The sequence below is a fragment of the Bidens hawaiensis genome, unplaced genomic scaffold (assembly GCF_021521415.1).
Source record: "Bidens hawaiensis isolate Kalapana, Puna unplaced genomic scaffold, B.hawaiensis_p1.1 tig00054948_1, whole genome shotgun sequence".
NCBI lineage: Eukaryota > Viridiplantae > Streptophyta > Magnoliopsida > Asterales > Asteraceae > Bidens > Bidens hawaiensis.
In genome coordinates this window covers 42501-58583 of record NW_027499913.1, presented here as the reverse complement: position 1 = coordinate 58583, position 16083 = coordinate 42501, and the positions used below count along the sequence as shown (strand labels likewise).

General features: G+C 32.3%; 3 protein-coding genes across 3 annotated transcripts in view; 1 reads left to right on the top strand and 2 right to left on the bottom strand.

The window, feature by feature from the left end:
• Positions 1-4904: 4904 nt before the first annotated feature.
• LOC143600825 (uncharacterized) lies at positions 4905-7113 on the bottom strand. Its single transcript, XM_077078398.1, has 6 exons — positions 6985-7113; positions 6857-6907; positions 5694-5745; positions 5569-5627; positions 5416-5461; positions 4905-5265 (listed from the first exon to the last, which is right to left on the bottom strand). The coding sequence occupies exons 1-6, from the start codon at positions 7111-7113 to the stop codon at positions 5123-5125; spliced, it is 480 nt and encodes a 159-aa protein (XP_076934513.1). The 3' UTR covers positions 4905-5122.
• A 2374-nt stretch (positions 7114-9487) lies between these two features.
• LOC143600824 (large ribosomal subunit protein eL21z/eL21y-like) lies at positions 9488-10702 on the top strand. Its single transcript, XM_077078397.1, has 2 exons — positions 9488-9724; positions 10320-10702. The coding sequence occupies exons 1-2, from the start codon at positions 9488-9490 to the stop codon at positions 10575-10577; spliced, it is 495 nt and encodes a 164-aa protein (XP_076934512.1). The 3' UTR covers positions 10578-10702.
• A 5100-nt stretch (positions 10703-15802) lies between these two features.
• LOC143600823 (peptidyl-prolyl cis-trans isomerase CYP18-2) overlaps positions 15803-16083 on the bottom strand; it is a 2020-nt gene continuing 1739 nt past the window's right edge. Inside the window, exon 6 of the mRNA XM_077078396.1 lies at positions 15803-16047. Within this exon, the coding sequence (XP_076934511.1) occupies positions 16002-16047 (46 nt within the window). The 3' untranslated portion in view covers positions 15803-16001. The remainder of the gene's footprint in view (positions 16048-16083) is intronic.

Genomic DNA, 16083 nt, shown 5'->3' with positions numbered 1-16083 from the left:
AACATAATTGTCAGCTTGGTCGACATCCCCTTTAGGATGTATGTTAATGATGGGGGGTTAGGGTTCTTGAGAAAACCGAATACATGGAGAGAGAGAGAGAGAGAGAGAAATCCGAAAATTTCAGTGTGTGTTAGGGTTATGCTATGATGTTAATTAATCTCCTCCATATATTATATACATCCATGGGGAAACTCCTTGATTAGCATGTAAGTGTAATATGGTCCATCAACAATTACCTAGCTAATATAATAATAAGGTATAATTTAATTATTTTGATATAGTATTATATAAATAATAATGATGACCATATATAAATATATAAATACATATATTTATTCTTACATTTTCAACCAATGTTGACTTGGGAGATGGCCCTGCATATCGTTTCCTAACCAGTGTTTGGAAATCTGGACGGGCCGGTTGGACCAGGACCCGCCATACATATCGGTCAGGTTGTAGCAGTTGGCCCGTTTTCTAAACACGTGAAAACCGTTTTACGTTGTCCGATCAAACCGGACCCGGTGAACCGGGAAATATTAAAGCTGTCAACTTCAACAAATAAAGTGAAAGACATGAGGGCTTGTCCCACATTAATGAAGAGACAAAACATTGAATAGTTTATAAGAAATAAACACTCCTCACATGATGTATTCTTTAATAGATCATATTCATGTGAATTAGTAATTACAATATAAAGGATTTTTATTTGGCAAGTGTGATTTACCCCATAAGAATTCAATATGTTGTAATCACTAGTATACATATAATTCTATTATCAAGTTGGGGTGCTCCTTTTTTTTTGTCTCTTCTGTTTCTTTCACTTTATTTGTTAAAGTTGACAACTTTACTATTCCAAACACTTAACTTTGGACATCGATATCTCATTCATCTTATGTTTGTTTTGGACACGGTTTGATTTGTTGCGAAGCTCTCTCTTCAAGATTACATCAAGTACTTTAGGAAAACTTTGCATGGGATCAAACTGCATTTGCATGTAAATGTAACGGTTATTAATTAATAGACATACAAAATTAAAAATTATACAAACCAGTGTGCTGTATAATTAAGATAATGATGAAAACATTATTACCTCCTTATCACCAACAACTAAGTCGCCTGCCGACTTGTTCAACAGTTGTTTGTCGTCATGATCAAAAAGGGTGATAGACACTACACGAGTAGTGTTTCGTACGCGAATTGGAATCTTGAATCTAAGAAAAGAATAATTATCAAAGTAAGTTATTTATAATGATTATATTCATAGTTAAAACTATGAAGAGCAAGTTAAAATATATTCATTGTTTTTACAAAGTTGTATGTTACTAATCTTCACTGTTTGGTTTCATGTTAAGTCTAATGAAAATGAGTCTTTAATCGTTGCTTTCGAGTTCGGATTTCAATTCTACAAAGTTACATACCTCAAAGGTATTTAGTTTTATAAAAGTTAAATTAGTGTTTTTTAATTTTACTTTTACTGTACAATTTCTGAAGATTATAATATTAACTTAAGTGTTGAAATGTTTGTATAAGCTTAATTTCATTGTACTCAGTATATCCCACCAATAGCAAAGCTATGGTAGGGTCTGAGGAGGGTAAGATATAGGCAGCCTTACCTCTACCCTATAGGGATAGAGAGGCTGCTTCCGGTGAGACCCCCGGTTCGATAGTAGTTTTGCATCAAGCCTTAGACATAAGGCACATAGCACTCAATCATCGGGACACCGGCTGATCGGTGCATGTACCCTTATCTTTCAGCTATCAACGCCACTACATGATGCCTGATTAACCGTCCGTCACTTTTAACGTTATTTTCACAAGATTAGTAAAATAACGTCAAAATTAGTGCAATTTCACTTTTGCCCACCCGAGGGTTCACACATATATACATCATATGTGCGCACCGCAAGCAGGGCTATTTGTATAAGCTTAATTTGTATAATAAAAAATGTTATATAATATTGTATATTTTTAGTTATAATGATTTGCTCTTATTATATAATATTGTATGTTTTTAATTCTAATGATTTGCTCATATATTATTAACGAGGAGTGGTTAATTGGCGAATGGGTTTGAAGCTGGTCTTGCAGCAGATGGGTTTGGATGTTGGGTTTAAAGAGTTTGTGTGGCTGACTCGTTTTAGATCTTTATCTATGTACCACCTGATAATAGAGGTTTTAAGGTGGTTCGACTTCATAATCTTCTTGCTCATCGTCTCGCTTGGCCTTGGTCTTCAGATCAATCTTCGTGCTTTCTCTCATCTCTTGTATTAATATCTTTGTTAGATTTTGTTGAAACCTTCTGCCAATTATTTTTTAGTTCGTATTGTGCTTGTCTGGATGGTTCATGACATTATTTGATTAATTCGGAGTTTGTACATCTGATTTGGAGTTAATAGAAATCTTAATTCTCTGTTTTTGACATTAAGATATGTTTATCATTTTATTTATAAGATTCTTCAACTCCTACCTCTAAGCAGATGACCCCTATTTTCATTTCTCAAGATGTTTTTGTACATATTTCATTGAATGATGAAAAAGTTAAACATGCGCCTGTTAAAGACGCAAAACTCAAAAGGAAATTAGTTGATACTTATGATGTTGATGTCAACATAAGTATGTCAGCTACCAAAAGCAACAGTGAAGAAGCAAAAACCAGGTTGAATGTTGATGAAGGGGTCATTCTTCTCACCTCAAAGGTTGAGAAGTAATGAACTTTTAACTACTATCCAAAGGATGATAATAAAGACAATATTTTGAGACATTGAGTAATTAACTTTTTGTTTAAGTGTGGTTTTATTTTGTATACATTTTGTTCATCATTTCCCTTTCCTGTTTCAAACGATTGTGGTGTTGGAATCTGATTTATCGTTATGAATTTATGATTTGTTTTGATTTTTTATAATTATAATAAACATCCTTTAGAATTATGATACTTTTTGTTTCTTTCCATTTTGTGGTTGTTAAAACATACTGTGGAACATCACATCAAACCCACTACATTAAAAAATAAAAATAAATAAATAAATTGACATATACACTTCATGTTTAATAGACATTAAACTACAAAAAAAATAAATTATAAATACACAAAGATCCATATCACCTGTGAAAATAATTCTCAGTTTGGGTCCTTCCACCCAATTTCATTTAAGTAACAATACAACCATTTGGGGCCTATGACCCAATTTGTTTTGCTTTATTATTTTTTAATGAACATTAACAAAATTATGCTCTGTTATTTAAAAAAATTTATCCTTATATACGATGTGGGTTTTTAAACTTAGTTAAACCTTTACAAACTTCTAAATACCATACTTCTAAATGGCAAGTTAATTTAAAGTGTTACATGTTAGCACTTAATATTTAGTTAATTAAAACTTAGGACGCATATTGTGAAAAAAATAGCAAGTGTTTTTCCTAAAAGAAAATAAAAGTTTCATCAATCATACGCATGTTCTGTGTATGCCTTATAAATTATTCACAAGACAAAAATAACTCAAAATATTTTAGTTATAGAAGAGGTCTCTTGATGATGACGAGTATATAAAAGCAATTCAAGAAGGTAAGGTCATATAACAAGTGGTTATTACCTACAAAGTTTATTTGCCACCATGTTAATCACGTACAACTTGTCTAGACCAGACAATGTATAGGAAAAGACCTTGGAGTATTTAGTTGACGGCATTCTTTACAAATAACAAAAGGATCAGAAAAATATTTTTAATAATTTTATTGTCTTTATTTTTCAAAATTATTTATTTTATTGTCTACAATTTTACAAAAATTAACACCAACCGTTTTTAATTGACAGGCCAATTGACATCGTTGAGTTGGTCTCCCAAATCCTCGATCTTTTGACAAAATAAGCCTCTAGGGACAGCATAGCATGGAGTTTGAGATTATTAAACTCATGCTCCAACACCGTCACACGTGAGCCTTTGTTGTTAAGAAAATAGCTCTTTGTGGCGGGACCAAGCTTCAAATGCAGTGGATTCATTCTTCAATACACGAACTTCAAATGCAGCAGATTCATTCTTCAATACACAAACTAGAAGTTCGTCGGGCAATGTTCCGTACTTCCGTAGAAGTTAGAACCATTGTAGCACCATGGCATCAATTTCAGACCATGATTCATTCATACTTCATAATCAGGATCGATTTTTGCTAGTACCGTCAATGGCGCATGAAACAAAAACAATTTGACCCGTAAAGAATTAGTAACCTCCGTACCGTCTAAAACTCGAACTTTGCGTTGAATGTCGGTAACGGTGCAAACGGGGCGACAGATTTTGGGAGGATATTGTTGTTCTTGAATCGTGTCACCCATCCTAATTGGGGCTAGTAAGGGCTTAAAAAAAATCTTCTGGATGAAGGCTCAATGAGATACAGTAGGCTGGCTAGAGTTATGCTCTGATTGCCATGGAATTTGGTATACACAAAGATAAGGAATACATACAACTGGAAGTCCAACAATCACTTCTACAAATTAGTGGACCAAATCAATTTACAATAGATGCCATCTAAATATAGCCTAACTGTGGCAAATATTACGGTTACCCCCCCCCCCCCCCCCCTCAAAAAATAAAATAAAATAAACCATTTCCATTGTCATGTATGTTCCAGGTTTCAAACCGGTTCCAGTTCCAAACACGTTTCTTTACACCTCTAGGTGACAATTCCAGGCCCGCTTGTAAACGAAATGATTAAATGATACAAAAAGTTACCAAAAAAACAGCCAAATCGTTTGAAAGTTGTATAGAAAACTGCTTTTGATGCAGGAACTTCTTACATCGTTGTATTCATTGAGTAAAAAGTTTATTTGGATAATACTATTTCATAATCATAAATATCATATTCATTATTTATATATAGTCTATAACATTTTTCAAAAAGATCACGACCAGTCAACTAGCCCTTTTCAACTCTTACTAGCAATGACTTCAATGACTTGTTTCAACTTCAGAATACAGGTACAAAAATATATAGAAAGAACAAAAGAGTAGCATACATATTTTCATACACCAGAAAGACTATTATTAAACGAAATGATAAACAAAACCGACTTAGATATCCACACCACAAGAACCAAAACCGCCCACTATTGTGTACCTGCAGATAATAATCACCGAAGCTTTTGTTGTCGAGAACGGGTCATATATGTGTCTTCAATGTATCTTGTAACCAATGAAATACCATAGTGCGAGGCACTTGATGCCGCATAATATGATGTCACACTGAGTTGAGTAAAGTTTGGAAGCCCGTATCCTGTATTTTCAATTACCAATATTCATCATCGTACATCAATCTTACCATGAAACTAATTGAAGATTACTAGATTAGTGATCTAGCCATTCATTTTTATTATATTTTATATTACTTAAAAATAAAATCATATTAATAAGATAAACAAAGTACCTCCAGCTGCAGCACTGGCAGCAGAAAACATTAGCAATGGAGGAATCTGCCAAAACAAGATATTTATGAGTGATAAGATAAAGTTGGCCCGTAACATATAAAAGAAGATGAAGAAATAAATAAAGTAATTACAAAAAGCAGTTTGGGAAGTACCCCTATAACAAATGGAAGCCATTTTGGTCCTTTGATGTGTTTCTGAAGATACGGCATTCCTGTAATAAAATAATGTTATGATCTGTCATTCTGTCTCCAAACAAGGGTTGACTGTAAAAACATACCTGTATTCAGACCATAAAAGGCACTAAGCATTCCACCTAAACCACATCCAGCCTATTGAGCAGATAGATAAAATAAGTTAGTTGCACAAAAGGGCATATATCTTGGCACATCTGGTATAATAGATTAATATAGTAACTACACATGTATGATGCAGCTTATTCTATAAAGAGTTTTAGCTTAAGCTAACCAAGAATAAATGAGCATGTGGTCAAATTGGAGTTCATGATAATATCATGCATGTGTCTGATATATAGTCACAACATCACTACATTCATCACTTCTTAAAAATCTGAGGACACATAAAGCATCTTTATCTGTAACTATTATGTATAGTATATACAAGTTTAAAAGAGTGTATAATATAGATAGGTCATAGGTCATAGGAGAAAGAAACTGCATTTTGTTAAAGAAACATACACTTACGCTTATGTGTTACAATAATACCATGCTATTGCTTTTACTTTTTTCTCTTTGTGTGCGTGTTAATCCAAAACATTGCATATGGAGAATTTGGTTATCCTTTCTCTCTAGAGTAAATAAGTTTTAAGTTCTGTTTTACATTTTTGACTAATTTCCGGTTGGCTATATAGATTGCAAGTTTTCCATATTTATCTTAAGAAGAGTAAAGCATTCTATGCTGAAAGTCAATAATAGGGGATAGAATCGACACAGCACTTGATATAGAGATTCAAAAAGAGGTAAAATGCATTAGAATTTAGAGTAGGACTGATAGGATATCAGAAAATCAAAACAACAAACAAACAAACAGTTCAACTGATAGTAGGCCTGATTCGAGAAGGGCAATTCTCCATTTACAGTCTGATACTTTTTTGATAAAAACCTAAACAAAATGAACGGGAAAGCAAATCTGATAGTACTACGAATGGTTACAAAATACAGCTGCTCATACTCTAAGCTTTTCGAATGGATTTGGTACCGTTGGTTTGGGCGGGTGTAGATACTCAAATCGGACTAATGTGGGGACTGAGTATAATTAAAATGAAGTGATACTTTCTTATACTATTTAACTCGCAGAATGACAAAAAGAACCTCCAATTCTCCAAATGAATATATTTATATAACTCAATTCCACACTCATCTTATATTAACCCTATCACGATATAGATATAAGTAATTTGTTTTTTAACAAAGCGTATATTACCACAGCTGTGGCGTCATGTAAGACTGGAGTGATGGTCCATTCTCCTTTGTCCTGCATCAACAAATAGAATGAATCAGGTGAAATATAATAGAGAGTGAATGAATAATAATAATAATAATAAGATGTACCGAGTGAGAGTGGTCTAATAGAGAGAGACAGCGAGGGCATCTGGGAGTGCCGAGACCGGGTTTGATGGTGGGCTCGTGGTAGAGGTTCCCCGTTCGTAGCTTCTCTTCGTACACCTCCCGAGTTCCCATCACCTGTAATTTCCACACACACAAACTACGGGCGGCACAGCACTTGTATTATCAAAATCCCATATACGAATTCATCAGTTTAATAACAAATAAATTAACAAACCACTTGATAGGATTCTATTTCTGTTTCTAATGATTACATCTATACTTGTATCTATACAATGTGTACATAAATTGATTTTATTTATATCACAAAATGATTTTTTAAATGAACTTAATAAAAAAAATGTCCGTGCAAAAACGTACCCGATAATGCTTCTTTCTATTGAAAAATTCATTCTCGATGCCATATATGTATAATTGAAAGACTTTTGGTTATGAACCAATTTCGGAAATAAAGCTTCTCATACGATAGTAGTTCTAACCACTCAGCCTAAATACAAAAGGAGTGTTATCTTTATTGATATATTTATCAATTTACCACCCATAAAAGGAAAGTAGAACATTAAATTGTAACAATAGATGCTCTTCAAAAGCTATGTTTTTCTGAGCTACATCATGAAAAAGATTTTGATAAGTTTCAAAAGGCTTTTCAACTTTGTCATAATGACAACATAAAAAATAACATGTTAACCCATTCAATTTTGTGAATATTCATTTGAGCATAGTTTTGCATGACATGCTTCCCATGCAACGTTCTGATCACTATTAAAGGAAAATTAATGTTGACATAAACATTTCAAATTTGATAAAAGTTATAAGCATTGATAGGCATGGAGGTGGCACGTCGAAAGTGTTCGCAATCTTTTCTTATATTTTAATAGTTGAGGGAAAAATAGTCAGTTTGCCAAATCTCGAACATTTTGATTATTTCAAAAAACGCCCTTAAAAATAAATTTGAAACTCGAATCATGTTTAAACTTCTAACTTTCATACTTTTGACATTTTAAAGTCAACTCTTTGAACCCATAACAAATTTGACGATAAATCTATTTTGCATTCTCAAACTTTTAAAAATACTCGAAATTTTCATTTTTGACCCGTTACAAATTTTAACCTAAATGCAGTTAACTTGTACCAAACAATCTATTTATCAACTTTTTACCCATAAAATCAAATTTAAGTTCCACAAAAAACCCGAAATAATTTTCATTTGAGAAACATGATTTGTTGTTGATTTTTGAAATTCACCAAGTATTTTGAAATATATAGTAAAATAATATGTTAATATTTATATTTATAAAAATATATAGATATTATATAAATATAGTGTAAAAGAAAAGTGAATATATTAGGATATATTAGTTTTGGAGGGAAAAAATTGTGAGAATTAACCAAAACATAACAAGTGTTTACATTTATTTTACTTTATTAGAATAGGTAGATTAACCAAACTCAAACTCAAAATCAACCTTTATATTTTTACCTTTTAATAAGCAAATGCCCCCCCCCCCCCCTCCCAAAAAAGGTATTCTATAATTTTTTTTTTATAACCGGTATTAACTGTTTGTTAAAAGTTTGTTACGTCTAATTTCACCCCTAAATTTGACATAGGTTTGACTCCACCACAAACTGACGGTAAACTATCAGTTAACCGAACCTTCAATAGCAACGCTAATAAAAGAATATAATCAAAACCCATCGATTATGAGAATTTGAAAACAAAGATATCGGTTATAGATTCGGTTTTAACCCCTCAAACCAACCCAAAACATACTTCTATCCGCTAATGAAAATAAAAGCATCTAGAACCAATAAAAAAAGGTACTGCATATAACTTATAACCATGAGAACTTTTATATCGAAAAACTTACAAGACTTGCCAATATTATGCTAATATAAAAGCACTTAAATCATGGCTGATACTTATCATAATAATATTATGATAAGTTCTTGTAAAACCTTTATGACAATTGCTAAAACTTAAGACTTACAAGTTTGCCATAAGCCAGTGTAAGAGTGGTAAGAAAAAGACTTGATGTTCTATATGATCAGGTTCGATTTCTGCATACAACATTTAGTTTCAGCGACACTAGGTGATGATAAGAGACTAGGTGAGTATGTGGCATTCACTAGTTAGATCCTTGAACCGAACGAGTTTTATCTTACCGCACTGTTGTGCTTTCGAGCGAGTGTTCATGGGGGTTGGCCTTAGGTGAGGGTTTTCCCGGATCAAAAGGCGAGAGTGTATCATGATGTAGTGAAATTAGTCAGTAACTCATTTGAAGTATTTGTATGCCGTTAAAAATAAAATGAAAAGAACATATGAAGGCCCGGTTCGTTTCAACTTTCAATTGAAAGGCTTAAACCCAATAATCGAAGCCCAGAGAGCCCAACTTGAAAACCCTAACACCCAGGCATCTCATATATCGTCCCACAGCCACACTGACACCCCATTTCAATCTCATTATCATTAGGGTAGCAAGCACGCAAGATGCCGGCGGGACATGGATTACGGTCACGAACGAGAGATCTGTTCGCGAGAGGGTTCAGGAAGAAGGGTACCATCCATCTCTCCACCTACCTCCGCACCTACCACGTCGGCGATTACGTCGACATCAAGGTTAACGGCGCCGTTCACAAGGGTATGCCCCACAAGTTCTACCATGGCCGCACTGGTCAAGTCTGGAACGTCACTAAACGCGCTATTGGCGTTGAGATGAACAAACAGGTTTCTTTTTCTTTCATATTCTTTTTACATTTGGTTTATCAGTTTGTCAAGAGTAGTTTTTAGTTAGGGTTTATGGGTTGACAACTTAATTGGAATTGGTTAGCATAAATGGAGATTAATAATAGTATTCTCGAAATTCAGATTGCTGTATGAAACTTCATATAATTTGAGACAGCAGATAAAAAGTTTAGTTTTATTTAACGCAACAAATATAAATTTTCAATTTTTTCAATACAGCAGATAAAGAGTTGAGGGTTTTGTATTAAACCATTAAGTGTTTGGATATATTATATAAACAGTTTTTTCAACCTTTGGATACATCTGATAATAGGTTTGGAGTGAAGCAATTTGCTTTTAAATTTATTTATGAATTATATAGTCAGTTTTTTAGTAAACAAAACATGAGTCTTTTTAGTAGTTTGCTAACTCAGCAAATCAAAAGACCTTTAAGTAGTTCTTAAACCTGGTATTAACATTTTAATGTTGTATTTTTGCATTTTTTTTGTTCCACTGTTAAATATTTCTGTTAAAATGATACCTTTTTTGAACACCTATTTTAAAACAAGTTTGTTTTGTATGTTTTTCATGAATACAGGTTGGCAACAGAATCATTAAGAAGAGGATTCATGTGCGTATTGAGCATGTCATGCCATCAAGGTGCAACGAAGAGTTGAAACTAAGGATCAAGAAGAATGACCAACTAAAGGCCGAGGCTAAGGCGAAGGGTGTGGTGATCAGTACCAAGAGGCAGCCACTTGGACCAAAACCCGGATTCATGGTTGAAGGAACTACTCTAGAGACTGTGACACCCATTCCTTATGATGTGGTCAATGACCTCAAGGGTGGATATTAAGTTAAAGCTTGTTTTGAATGTTTTTGTTGGATTTTTGTTTCAAGACATTGATATGGGTTGTGTTTTTAATTTAGAACTGATGTGTTTTCTTATTCGATATCAAGTATTGAGCTGAGAGTTTTTGAGCAATCTGGTATTATATTAGTTGAAAAAATCTAAATGTGACAGCGATGGTTGAGGCGTTGGCACTACAAATAGTGTTTAGAGTGATGGTTTTGATGATGATTATACTTTGCTATAATGGTGATGATTGCGGTGGTTATTAGACTGGTGGTGATTAGAACTACGGTGGTGGTGACTGTTTTGAGGCAGTTAACAATGAGTAATGGTGATTAGGCTGCATGTTGTGGGAGGCACCGGCCACCTAAGCTAATCTATTAGCACCCTTGCAAACCACAACACCCACATCAACAATGCAGCTCAGCTACTTCCTCTTCCTGTGCCATCTTCTTAACGCCCAAGAAGCTCAGAAGTTGAGGTTCACCAATTGCGTCCTTTTCTTTTGTTTATACAACGGGTGAAAAAGAATGATGAAGTCTATCTTCAAATCCTGACATCCATATCATAAACAAATTTAAGATTCAGAAAATTAAGTCATTTTATTAGCCACAATCAATTATATTAAGCAATGAATTAATTTTGATTTATTATATTAGAGAGAAATTCTAATTTAATTTTAAATTATTTTATTAGCAATAAATTATGAGAATACATGTTATTTATTGAAAGAATTATTTAATTTAATTTTGAAATATTTTATTAGCAAAAAATTATAAGAATGCTATTTATAGAAAGAATATAAATAGAAATCTTGCTTTAACATATATAGGTTAAGGTTATAAGTAATAAGTTACTAGCCGAGTGTCCGCGTGATGCGACGGGTGTCCGAACCCAAACCCTGCGAATCACATAACAATTAAGAGTGTTTATGGTTCAGTTTAAGCCTTTAAACCTTTTAAACCGGTCATCAGTTTGGTTTCATGTTCGGTTTACTTTTTTTTTTTTACTTTTACTCGGTTGGTTGGTTTCAAAATTTTCAAACCGTAGCTAATGATTTGGCTCACAAGCTTATGCCGAAAACCGGCCATATGAAATCAGACCAAACTTAAATTTTGTATGCATTTTAATCTCTTTTATTATTTAGTATTTGACAAGTTTTGTTATATATATAAGATATAGTTAAGATATAATTGAACAAAGTCTTTTTTACTACAAGTAAACATGACTATTACAACTTTAAATTAACCTAATTCCAGTATGATTTTTTATAATCTTCGTTCTTCTTATAATTTCGCATATTAGGTGTTCCATTAATCTTTACCATTTATGTTGCTAAAATTATCATTTTTCCTATTTTGTTATATATAAGAGAGTTGGTAACGATTCGGTTTCAATTTTCAATGATTCAATTTTGGTTCGGACGACGAAAAATCGATACTAATGGTTTGGCTCACAAGCTTAACTTACAAACCATAAAAAACCGGCATCGAGCACCCCTACGTAACTTTTTAGTTTTTTAAAAATTGAAAAAAAATCATAACAATATCATACTCAAATTAAAGAGAATAAAATGCTCGATTTTATGATGCGTTTTTTTATAAAAATATTAGCGTACAAAAAAATTATGGTCGTTTAAAAATCGTGGTGGGAAGTTAGTTTAAGATTAAAATTAAAAACATAATATGGTTAAAGTTGAGGGGGCAAACTTGTAAGTTATGTGAATTGTGTTTAAAAGACAAGTTTAGCCCTTTTTACACATGTACTTTATGCATTAGCATTTGTAAAACTCTTAAAATTAAGTGTCTTGATTTACCATTGTCTTATGTATTATATACAGTATAGATAAGTTATTGAGCCGACACACGGGTGGAAATATAGAAATCGTTAAAACACACATATAATTTCAAATGACAAGTTATTTTTTAATATATTTTTTGAAACAGCAAAATGATTTTTAATTGCAATTCATATTTATATGCAAACAAAGTATTGAAATACATAGACTTACAAAAAATGACTTACATGGCTGAATATTTACGAAGAAAATTCAAAACTTTAAAAACATTAAAAGAAATATTAATGGAAAACAAAAAAATTTAACTAACATTAGTCTGGAAAACAAGTAAATCAGAAAATAAACATCCAAAAAAGATTCCCGATAAACATCCAAAAATGATTTGGGCTTCTTTTCTTCCTGGACCATGAACACAGTTGATGATATAAACATTCATACATCAATCTAACAAACATGGAGACTAACTCACTGCGAAAAATATTTTTACATTTCATGTGAAAAGTCTAGTATCATAATAAACTGAAACATGCCTAAAGCACATTTAAGAACCAGAACCAAATCGAAACCCTTTTAAATGAGATGTTTTTACTAGAATCAAATCGTTACGTTTTGAGAATGACCCATTTTAACCCGAACCAAATCGATATATTCTAAAATTTACCAGCTATGACCCGAACCAAATCGATACGATTTAAAAAGACACGTTGAAACCCAAACGGAATCGATGCCTTTTTATATTGAATCGTTGACCAGAACTATACAACTGATACCCTTTTTAAAATGACTCACTTTGACCCGAGCCAAAGCAAATCGAAACATTTTTAAAATGACCCATTTTTATAAATGAAAATTGAAATAACACAAGACCAAGAAGAAATAAGAAGGGTAACACATACAACGTTCTTAGCTTTTAAATCCTTTCTACTAAATGCGAATTCATTATTACTGGTTATGAAGATAAAAAAAAATATAAAGCTTTAATGACTTCTCATGCGAATTCATAATTTGTGAACCCTCCATTCATATTCTTTCATTTTTCAATAGGCACTAAAACCAAACACCAAATAAACTAAATACAAATTGAAACGAAACTAAATTGAAAAAAAACCTAAACCAAAACCGTAAACCTAAATAAAACCAAATACCAATAAAACAATAACAAAAACCGAAATGAAACTGAAAAAACTAAAATCGATAAATCTGAAACCGAACGAAAAACAAAATCTGTAAAAACCAAAACGAAAAACTGAATAAGTTAAACTCACCTAAAACGAAACTAAAAAACAAAATCGAACTGAAACGAAACAAATTTATAAAAAGTAAAACCGAAATGGAACCAAAATAAAAAATAACTACCATGAAACTTTGAAAAGAAAATATCAAACTCATTAAGGAATACATGTATGTATTATTAATAGTACAGTCTAATGTATGTATTATTAATAGTATAGTATATTAGAATATGTTGAATATAATTAAGTTGATTGTAATTTAATATAATTTTAAATTATTTTATTAGCAAGAAATTATAAGAATGCATATATTATTTATGAAAAGAATTATTGATTTAAATAATATTATTAGAATTCTAAGTTTTACCAACAAAGTGTAAAATTATAATCTTTATTACACTGATTTTTAATGAATTTAACACCCTTTACGAGTTGGAAGTTTAAAAACATTATTAAGAGCGATTACATTTATCATTTTATTGTTTATGCGCATACGAATACAAAACAATCTTCTTTTTTATAGCCAAACCTTAATCTTTGTTTCATTGTTCCGTGTTTTTTTTTTTAGATTCTCGTTAATAATCAAACAATACACAAGAAAGTCCAAAGTCTAGTTTGTTTTAAAACACATCTTAAAAGCAGAAGCATTTAAGGAAATTATATCCTCAAATCGTCACCAAGAGGCTTAAGACACATAAGAAGCAACTCCTATTTGTTTGATGAAGCTTACAAAAGACATTGGAGCTAAAGGAGAGAAGAAGGGAGTAAACACAAAGAAAAGAACATGTACCCAAACTCACTTCTACTAAACTCACAAAGCTTCCTTTCACCTTTCTATTTTTCACTTGCAATCTCTTCGTTTTAATCTTATTTTAATAAACATAAACAATTTAAAACTAATATTTTGATTAAATATTGTCAAATTTAGATTCTTAAAAGTCCCACATAATAAAGTAAAGGCTTACAATTTGTATAAAGAGAGGAAACAAAACATGCATTCCTCAATCTTGACCATCAAAAATAGAAATGAAGACTCCAAAATCAACAAGATTCCTAACAATCCTCCTCCTGGTTCTTCTCTTTTCAGGTTTTTCCCTCACAGCACATCTCTTTTGGTTTGCATTTCATTTTTTATTATTTTAAGTGAAAATTCATTTGGGTTGAACAGATTGTTCATCCAAAACAGCAATGATCAGTTTTGCTCGGGCCATCAGAATCCCGGAACACACATGCAAAAAGAGGATTAACTTGAGGAAATGCGAACCCGAGAAATGTCAGCTTAAGTGTACCAAAAGAGAGCCATTTGGTGTAGGGAAATGCAATGGTAGCATTTGTGTTTGCTCATATTATTGTAAGCTACCACCAATGTGAGCAATAATGTTTTCACTGGCTTAACATAATGGCTCTCCATTCTGAAAATAAGATATTTGAATTTTCAACTGTGTTGGAGCCCAAAATCAACTCTATGGTTGTTATCTTACAATTTAATCCCTTTTTTTAAAAAAAAATCATTTTAAGCATTAGATATTTGCATCTTTGAGTTCATGCAATCAATTTATGCACAAAGACACAGAGAACATGTGCATACATGTACCACAAGACCAAACGGTATGCGACCCAAATCCGATTAAGCACAATCATGTAATAGGTAACAAGTTCACCCGTTTACATGAGCGGATTAGCTTGGTCAAAGTTGCCAAAAATGCATTCAAACGCATGATTCTGAAATGGCTTTATTAAAGAATAAAGGATATTACTGTTTTATAGTCTTTTGTAAAGAACATTACGGTTAGCAATTTTCAACAAGACACAGAAATAATCAGCTTTCGGGATGCCTTTTCTAGCCCGTTTAACAAACAAGTCACATTTTTAGTTGATCTATTTAATCAAACGGGTTGTGTTACGCCGTTTAACCTGTACAAGAAAATAGGTCAACCCCCAACCCGTTTAACTCATTTATTACAACCCACCAACACAATTATAACATGTTTACACTTGACTACTACGCGCAACCCAATGACATGTTTAGATATATGGTTTAAACGGGTTGTGTTTGGGTTAGGATTAAGAGTTTTTGACAAGAATTAAACATGTGAGCCATGTTCCGTTGAACAAGTCAACCTGACGATCCGACATGATGACATATAATTATATGCAAATGCTAAGAAACCAAAATATAGATCAAACTGGAACAAAAATAAAGGAAGCAAATAGTCATTTTGTAGTAAATATTTCAATACAAATACAAATCCTTTCAATCCTTCATGTTAAAATGGCACTAGTATGTAGCCTTCAGTTACATACATTGAAGCATTGATAATAGCAAATACCTTGCTGTCAGTTACATAGCCACTGCCAGCATCATCAGAAGCCTTGAATCTACGCCAGTGATTAGGGTCAATCTTTAACAGTAGTCTTTAGTATCTTCACGTCATGAATTGGCCTGAAACAAAACAAGCAAATAAATATAAATAAAAAT

What these genes read in the sequence shown, in the direction of transcription:
- LOC143600825 (XM_077078398.1), bottom strand. Translation starts at nt 7,113, where the DNA reads ATGGGAACTCGGGAGGTGTACGAAGAGAAGCTACGAACGGGGAACCTC. An exon ending in TACATGACGCCACAGCTGTG is followed by an intron (nt 5,746 to 6,856) that starts GTAATATACGCT and finishes TCTGCTCAATAG; the next exon opens with GCTGGATGTGGTTTAGGTGG. An exon ending in GGCTTCCATTTGTTATAGGG is followed by an intron (nt 5,462 to 5,568) that starts GTACTTCCCAAA and finishes TTGTTTTGGCAG; the next exon opens with ATTCCTCCATTGCTAATGTT.
- LOC143600824 (XM_077078397.1), top strand. Translation starts at nt 9,488, where the DNA reads ATGCCGGCGGGACATGGATTACGGTCACGAACGAGAGATCTGTTCGCG. An exon ending in GCGTTGAGATGAACAAACAG is followed by an intron (nt 9,725 to 10,319) that starts GTTTCTTTTTCT and finishes TCATGAATACAG; the next exon opens with GTTGGCAACAGAATCATTAA.